We start from the raw sequence: 9,148 nt of genomic DNA, 5'->3' as shown, positions 1-9,148 counted from the left end.
CACGGTGACGTCACGGCGCGCCTCGGACAAGCGACGCGGCCCGGCTCGGTCCCGGTCACTGCGGCGGGAAGTGGGGGCGGACACGACACTGCTCCGGGCCACCGGTGACGTCACGGCGGCCTCGCCCTCGCTCCGTGTGACGTCACACCGCCCCCCTCCCTGTGGTGCTGCACCCCCATCCCGCCCAGCTCAGCTTTCCGAGCGGAACCCCACAGCGGTAACTCTGCTTCTCGCAGTCAAAGTTCACCGCCGCATTCCCACCTGCCAGAACCCTACAGGGAAGGAAAAGCCTGGCCACGAGAAGTTCTTACCGCATGCCAAAACAACGCATCAGACACTAGAATCAGTCTCGCTAATAAGCTCGCTAATAAGCACAGCAAATTAATTAAGTGGGAATGTGTTAACGCACTCCACGCTCCCACCAAAGAGAAGGAGCCTCCGTTTAAGCTTTCCCGAGTTTTCAGCTGATGGAAATACTTGATCCACTGTGAACTATAAAAAACAGTAGCAGAAAACTGAAATTAGAGATAATTACACAGAACAGCCCAACCACTGGGAGTGGCTCACCAGAGTTACTCTGCAAAGGCTCAGACAGTCCCAATCCTGTTATTTCACCCACACAGTTTGATTCCTACTGCATGTCTACTACTGCATCAAGTATTCCCAAACATTTTTAAATTACTTCCTGTGGGAAGCCACCCAAGCCTGATAAAGACCAGCCCAGATCCCCATTTCCCACATAACAATCCTTCCCAATCATGCCACACGTAACTTTTGTTCCTTCGTGGCAATTTGGCAAAAATCGGGGAAACGAATAATTTTTTTTCCGAAAACCTCACTTGGAAATTCTGGAATAACACAATGAGGACAGTAGAATGCAAGAAAAGCATAGGAAAATTCAGAAAAAATGTCTTTACCAACCTAGAGAAGTATCTGAAATCTAAATTCTCAAAGTCAGTCTGAAAGCTTCCCTTAGGTCTCAGAGAAAGCAAAGCCCACTGATTTCATACCACCCCACAGCCATCCACAGAATTAGCTAACGATGGAGTATTGCTGTGATCTGATGACATCCACTTATTTCATGATGAATGGAAACTGGATGGCATGCCAGAGAACTGGAACACGGTTTTTTAATCAACCTGAGCTATTAGGCAGTTCAGTCCCCCTCTGTTGGTTTTTTTAAATGAGGAAAAAAAAAAATCCGTATTTGAGAATAAACAAAAAAATCAGTATCTTAAATTTTACTCATTTGCTGTTCTAGAGACTGTGCTTGATCAGTTACAATCATTCAAAGGTACCGGAACTATCTTTTAGTATTTTTCATTTCTAAAACCAAAACCCTGTGTTTACACTCTGACAGCATCAATAATCCCTGTCATTTGCTCGAGTCTGGTAAGTTTTGTGACTATTGTGAAATTCAGGGAACTTCAGTAGCTCAAAGCAGGTAAGAAAGATGCAGGGGTGCCCTGCACTGACATCATGCCTCTGTTACCAGTCAAACCAGTTACACCAGTACACTTGTTCCAAGGAGAGATTATCCAGCTGCTTAAAGGCTGAGCTCCACGTGGCCACAGAACTCAGGGGACAGATTTATCAGCCCAAAGCTGCTTCACATTGCTCTGCAGAGGAACCAGTCCAAGACACAAGGAGAAAGGAAAAGGATGTGTCTCACCACCTGTGGAGACACACAATTACTGCTTGCCATTACAGCCCCAAAATGTTCACCAATCTCAACACTTGGGCCACACCTGCATGGATAAAAATCTGGAAGGAGTTACATAAGAACATAACTTTCTGTGTTACGTTTTGCAAAACAAGTACAGTTCTGCCATGATTGCAGTCAAGAGTATTTCTACACTGGTGCATCAAGAAATTCCTCTGCTGGTTTCCAAGTTTGCACCTCCTCTGGAAGACTTTCATTGCAAACAGATCAGATTTGTAAGAAGCTGCATTTGCTTTGTATTTACCCCACTAACAAATTTCACCAAGACCGCCAAGTGAGTCAGAACAACCTTAAAATCTCAGATGGAGTATAATTCCACACAAGGAAGCGTTTTTGAACCTGTGCAAAAGTGGCCAGTTTATTGGGTTTTACTAGGCAAACTGAGTATTTTAAATTTATTATTCAGAAAGCTGAACAAAGCTTTGACACTGTGCATGTTCATACTCTGTTTGCACCCAGAGAACCACTCAGACATGGAATTTGTCAGTAGCTCACATATTCAAGCAGATAATGGTTGACCTACTAAACAGGATCAGTAAGATTTCAGTAAGAATAAACTAAAACCTTATATAAACAGATGTCAAAGCTCTGTTACAGACTTCCAGGTCTGCTACAGGTATATAAATAATTCCAAATAATAACACAAAGGTAACCAAGTATGTACAGACCTCAAAATAAGAGCTGATTGCCTAACGCTTAAGTTAAGCGGTATTTCAACAACCTCTCTTTTCTGATCTCCTCTTCTACACTCTCCTGTTGCAGCCACACCTGCTCCTTTTGGTCTTCTCCCCTTCCTAAAGTTGTGCAAGTCTTGAGCAGCCTGTCCACCAGCCTTCCTTTTCACCCAGTGCTCATTTAGGTCTTTTTTCTGTAGCCTGACACATGGACAGAAACAGACAGTGAATTGTAATGTGTATTTTACTTCAATTAACTTTAATGCCCTCCTGCAATCAGTACAATTAATTGTGAGTTAAATAACTAAATTTCCTCAGAGCCTTCTTTTCCAATTAAAGTAATTGCAAGACTGAAAGGATCAAAATTCTTGTTGAGATTTAATAGATACAATGATGATGGCGACTTGTAGGCTAAGTAAAACAAATATAAAGACAACTCAGGTAAGAATAACCTATCTTCCTCTAAAAGAATTGTTATCAAAAGAGTACCACCTGAAAGTGAAATTAAACCTGTCTTTCTAAAAATGAGACTTAAAACATTCCAACAAACATCATGGCACTGCCTTCTCAACTTGTTCTGAGCCAAAAAACAGAAGAGAGAACAGGAAAAAACCAGCCAGAAAAACAAGAAATCTACCTGAATGGATACTCTACCAAAACCCACAAAGTTTGGGGTTTATTTATTCATTCATTTAAAGACCCTTCCTCTGACTGAAATCTTTCACTGCCACAAAAGAGGCTGACAGTCCATTAATTACATCTCAGGACATTAGGTAATTCCCTCCAGGGACACACTCTGCACACAGAACTGTACATTTGATGCCCCCCTTCCCCCTTTTGCCTCTCTGTATTTTAGCTTTCAGATTTTTTTTTTTGCTATTTTCACTTCAACAACAGATATAATTTTCAAATACAGATAATTTTCTTCTATGCCCTGGTACACAGGGCAATGTCTCAGGAACACGTCCTGTTTTAAATCTATTAAACCTATTTTCAAGTTTCTCATTTGCCCTTTAACTACTCTTTCCTTTACAGCTGCACTTGAAAATTGAACAATTTACTATAAATTATTCTAATCACCATCTCCCAATACCTGAGCACAGCCACTTCAATGCATGTTCTATTTATTAATAACAGGCATTCAGAGATTACTTTAAAATCAAGGTTCCAGCATAATATCTGTCTTTTCAGCCACCCTACCTTGATAAAATTGTGTTCATTTCAGGTTTTTTTAGAGTTTTGTTGTGTTGAAGAGACTTGTAAGAACCCAAGGCCAGCAAATGCAATTAAAATATAAATACTGAAAGCTTTGTTACCACATAATGGGTGTTGAAGATCCCTGTAGGAATGATCAAACTGAACCTTCTCAATCAATTAAGCAAAGGCCTGTGCCCTACTTATATTTTCGAGTACCTTTAAAATAAAACAGCTATTTTAATGATTAAGATAAACTTAGTTATTTAATCCACTGGTGTAACCTTCAGAAATTCGACATGTTATACATACATACTGCAAGGAAAAAAAAAAAGTTTTAATTATCTTTGCTTCATTTAACAAAAAACCAGAACAGTATTTCAAGACAGAAGTCTCAAACACTCATTTGAAGAAAAGACTCTGAACAGTCTTAATATTTTTATGGCTTTTGATAAACTGGAGCCCTCAAATTTTATGGGCAGATGCAAAATTTACCACCTGAAAGGCAGCATAGAAAGTTTGTCCAAGACCTTCTCTAACTGAGACAATTAAGTAAGAAATGTTACTTTTTCTTTGATGTTCCAATTAATTTTAACTTCCCCCTACTCGAGGCTTTCCTACTGCTTAAAAATGCAGGATAGATATCCTAACACTCATATCAAATCAATACAGAACAGAAATAGGCTGAGATGCAGATGGCTGCTGATAGACTGTGGACAGGCAGCTAACAGGCTGCAACACAAAATGGCTGAGAGTGATGCAAAGTTAGTTAAGGGAGTTAACAGCTAATGAGTGCCTGACTGCAGAACACCCTTTCTTCTGATGTCTTTTAATAAACAAAAGAGAATAACTGAACTACTGGTGATGCCTCACTGTTATCCCTTTGTAAACTCTCTTTCTCCTCCCTTCCTCCCAAGTCCCTTTTTTCTAAGAGCTCAGTTCTTTATGACAGAACCCTACTTCTTATGAAAAGCAACTCAAACCTTTTAACTATTCAATTGTGTAAATCTCCTGCAATTCTCCCTCCTTTCAGAGGGAGACAATGTGCTATTACTCCTTTATGGTTCTGTGTGTGAACATTTGGAGGACATCTCACAGAAATCAATCTTCCCTTTGCACATGTATTGAAGAGGCTTCTTATCCAGCAAATATTCCTAGGAAAACTGGGTGTTAATTTTTCTCCTAAACAAGAATGGCAGTCCCTTATTTTTTTTTTTCTTTGTTTGCTTTTTTGTAAATGCCTCACTTCTCCTATCTCAAGATCTCAGAGTTGCTGCCAGGTGGGTGGATAGAATCACTGATGTACAGCCTTAGGTGAGTCAAAAATAAATACCACAAATTTGAGCAATCATTTCTCCATCCCTTCACCAGCCAGTAGCAGCAATAACTGGTACAGACCCACCAGTGTTCCACTACAAACCAGATTTTCAACAAACCCTAAGTGGTATCAATAAAGCACAGTTCAGTTGCTTTGTTGATCAAAGTGCATCAGAGTTCCTGCTTCTCTCCACCAGCCACAGCGGAGTCCGATGCAACGGGAACTTTGCTACTTCCAGCAAAAACAGTTTCAAAAGCAGCCTCCTGCTCCTCTAAAGTCACAGCAGCAGGGGCTCCCCTGACAGCTGTGCTGGGAAAGGCTGGCCGCTGCTCCGTAATCCTTTCCAGGTCCACTGTTCTCCTACCTCTTCTTTTACCCAGGACTTTGATGTAATTAGCTGGCACGAGTCCTGTTGTTTGGCCATCATAACTAGCCAGAAGCCAACCACGGATCTTGGGTTGTTGTTCTGAAGAAGAGAATGCAAACGCTTCAAGTTACAAAACAATTCAACAAAACGGAACAAAACTACTCATTAAGTTTTATTAGAATGCAAGTAATCATTTAATGGGGAGAAAAAAAAATCAGTGTGGGTGAGAAATTTGGTCCAATAAAGTGGTATGGGAGTTTTTTGTTTTAATTTTCAAACTCCTACAGTATAGCTTGCTTCCCATGTGATTAGGAAGTAAAGCCAAAATTAAAAATTTACCTTTGGGTGCTAATCTTAGCATGTCACCAGCACGGAAAGAAATTTCTTCTTCTGAGAGAGCATTGAAATCATATTCTGCTCTTCCAACCACATGGTCATCTTCTCCACTTGCCCAGTTACTAGACACTGTTTTCAAACACAAATCACAAGTTTATCTGCTTTGAGTTACCAAGTTTGGTTTGTTTTTCAAAGGAAAATGAAGAAAACACTTTAACTTCCTTGCTAAAACTTCTCCAATAGATAAGTGACATGAAAAGCAAGACTTGTTGAGTAAATCCAACCAACAATTCTCCCACCCAACCCAAACTGCCACACCTAATAGGAAGGAACCAGAAACAGAGAGGAACCATGATTCTGGAATCACAGAAAGCCTCAGCATGAAACCACATCCTAACTCAACAACAGGCAGGCTGTCACTTGCACCAGATGCCTAAAACTCAGTACCGTGCCCCAGTATCTATTAATTACCACTGCTGTAGTGTGAGATTAATCACTATACAGGCAACAACAAAAGGAACAATACATGCTGCACTTCTCTGGTGCTGCAGGTCATCTTTACCTGTTTCTTCGTCACTGTAGGTAGAAAGCAGCTTCCAAATCAGGTAGGGGCCTCCCATTATAACAGCAAAGAACAAGAAAATGGGCCAGGATTTTGCAGAGTTAGCCACCTTGTCTTCAAGGCCAGCACGAGCTACTTTGCCCTCACTCTCAGCCCACAAATCCTCGTTCTCAGAGCTCTGCTGCAGACCCAGCAAGCGCTGCAGGCGTTGGTAGAGGTACCTTATAGTTCTCACTAGAGCAAAAGCTGAGAACACCTTGGTGAAGTGAATTTTGAGGCGGGAGAAGTGGTTGGCCACATCCAACACAGCTCTGAAGCTGTTGTAGACTGCTGAGAAGGTTGCGTCCATCATCATGCTGACCGAGGCAAAGGCATGCACGATGCTCTCGATGGACTGAAAGGCACCTCTGCTGCTCTCCTCAGCCTGCTGGACGAACCTGCTGGGAGGAATGCCATCGGCACAGAAGCGGTTATAGCCCAGACCGCCGTAGCCATAGCTGTAGGGACTATAGCTTCCATAGAAAGAGGTGCCATATGAACCATAGGCTGGAGAAAAAGAACTGCTATAGGCTGGCCTGAAAGTGCTCAGGCTGCTGCTTCCTGTTTGCTGGGATGGCCTTGGCAAAATGGGTGGAGGGATTCGTGCCACCGTGGGTTGTCCGGGCCTGGTCAGCAGGTTGTCACCCAAGTCAGCAGACCTAAACGAATTCAGATAATCAAGATCAGCACCCAAAGTTTAATTTTTCCTTTCCACAGAGCCCTCGGCTAACTACATAAATACCATGGTGAGTTTCAGTAGTGCTGGGATAGGGAAGTTGGGAGCCAAATGCTCGGTATGCTGTACAGCGTTGGCTGGAAGTAAAAAATCTGGTCAGGAAACACAGACTTTACGGGGAATAAAACCCCCATGATGAGATATCCAGTGTAAATATGGAACTGGAATGTAAACATGGAAAAGCTTTGTCTATTTATTGTATAATTTATTATGTATTTAATGTATCAACACGTGAAATACACAACCCAGAGCCATCAAACCTGCTGCTCTAACACCCAGGGTCATTCTTCTGCACATGAGAGCCTCTCATAGGCCCTAAGAGGAATTTTTAGGAACTTTCCAATCTGAAAGCTTTATTTCCAACACTTGTTCCCAGCTCTTCTATACAATGAGCCAATGATATAGCAGGAAGGAAGTTTGAGAGCTCCTTTGGATCCACTCTTAAAGGGTGGCACGACCCAATTGAGAATCTAAGTAATTATGCAACAATGTGTGCAAGGGCTTTGGGGTCCCCAATTTCCCTCTCTACCCAAACTACCTGATCACCTTTGTGCAGATTGTCAAGGGGTTGAATCTGCTACTGGTAAGTGTTGGCAGAAAGAGGTATTATGACTCCATTATTTGTACTTAATTGAGTAATTTTTCTTTTCCTTTGTATGTCCGTAAGTTTAAATCATTTTACCAACACCCTTTGTAATAAAACTCTGCAAGTACTTGACTGGCATTTGACTTCTGTCAAGCAGCTTTTTGTCCAACTTCTGCCATTTCAATAAAAATATATGTTTCATCCACATATTATCACCCTAAAAGTCAAACATTTTATTTCCCATGCTTACTGCCTCATCCCATGACTTCCCAGAAAAAAAAGAAGAAAGTCAAGCTGGAATGGCTACGGAGCTGCTGCTTGCTAAACTATTTCCATACAAGGCAGGGAACAGCTTCCTCTCAGCAAAACTTACAGGTTTCCACAGCAAAGAATCACTGCTGTTTTTTCCATCACAGACTGTAACTCTCTCAGCGGTTGAAAACAGGAGGAAAAATAAGTTATTATCCCAGCAAACAGAGCCACTGTAACTCAGTAAGTCACACTACAGTCCTCTCCCCAGTAGTCAGCTTGGGACACCACACTTTAAAGCTGCTTGCAGCCATTTAAAATGTGGTAAATAAACCCAGAATGGAAAACTAACACCAAGCTTCTGGCTCAGCACGCTGCAGGCTGCAGAGAACGCAGCGAAGTTTCTGCTCAATGTTTAGTGTTGGGCCACCCTTTTGCCCAGTTTCAGCTCTCTGCGATTGCAATCACCAGCACCAAGCGAAAAACAAGACGAGTATTCAGCCACCGAGCGAGCTTTCCTTGACTCCTCATGAAAAGGAAGGAGCATACAAACACTTTCTGTGCATCTTTCTCCACGGGCCGGTTGGGTTTTCTGGGAGAGCTCCCAGAAGATGGGAACACACACGAGACTGGCAACACACAGGAATGTTTTCCAAGTGCTGGGGGTGACACGCAGCTCCCCCAGTGCTGCAGAGGCTCGGGGGCTCACAGAGCTGCACAGCGGCCAGGAACGGACTGTGAATGCCCCAAGGAATGGACTGTGAACTCACACCGGTGACAACACAGCTCTCCCTTCCCCACACCGCACACGCAGCTTCCCTCAGGCGCCAGCGGGGTTTGACTCGAGCCCCGCACGCCGAGCCCACCCCTCCCCGCCCGGCACAAGCCCCTCACAGCGCGGGGCCGCCCCCGGCCGCCCCCCCCGACCGACCCCCGGGGCCGCGCACAGCCCCGGCCGGGCCCGACCTTTGAGCCCGCCCCAGGGGAGCGGGCCCGGCCGGCCCGAGGGGGCGAACACCCATGGCCGCCGCGGCGGGGACACCCGGGGAGGGACGCGCGCACTCACTGGAAGGAGGGCGCGGTGCCCGGCAGCCGCCGGGACTCCCAGGGCTTGGGCGGCGGCGTCGCCGCCATCGCACCCCCTCGGCCCCGCTCGGCTCCGCTTCGGCACCGCTCGGCTCAGGCTCGGCTCCGCTTCGGTCCCGCTCGGCTCCGTTTCGGCACCGCTCGGCTCAGGCTCGACCCCGGCTCGGCCTCACTCGGCCCCGCTCGGTTCGGGCTCGGCCTCTCTCGACCCCGCCCACTGGCAGGCACCGCGCGGGAGCGCCGAGCTATTCCACCAGCCGCCCTTGCGGGCACGGCGC

General features: G+C 44.6%; 1 protein-coding gene across 1 annotated transcript; it reads right to left on the bottom strand.

Annotated features, from left to right (window-relative positions):
- Positions 1 to 2,618: 2,618 nt before the first annotated feature.
- PEX13 (peroxisomal biogenesis factor 13) lies at positions 2,619 to 9,034 on the bottom strand. Its single transcript, XM_039569434.1, has 4 exons — positions 8,851 to 9,034; positions 6,175 to 6,872; positions 5,616 to 5,741; positions 2,619 to 5,375 (listed from the first exon to the last, which is right to left on the bottom strand). The coding sequence occupies exons 1-4, from the start codon at positions 8,916 to 8,918 to the stop codon at positions 5,080 to 5,082; spliced, it is 1,188 nt and encodes a 395-aa protein (XP_039425368.1). The 5' UTR covers positions 8,919 to 9,034; the 3' UTR covers positions 2,619 to 5,079.
- Positions 9,035 to 9,148: the final 114 nt, after the last annotated feature.

Source organism: Corvus cornix, chromosome 3 (genome assembly GCF_000738735.6).
Source record: "Corvus cornix cornix isolate S_Up_H32 chromosome 3, ASM73873v5, whole genome shotgun sequence".
In the NCBI taxonomy this organism is placed as follows: Eukaryota; Metazoa; Chordata; class Aves; order Passeriformes; family Corvidae; genus Corvus; species Corvus cornix.
Note: the sequence above shows the minus strand (reverse complement) of the source record. Positions and strands in the feature narration are given on the sequence as shown.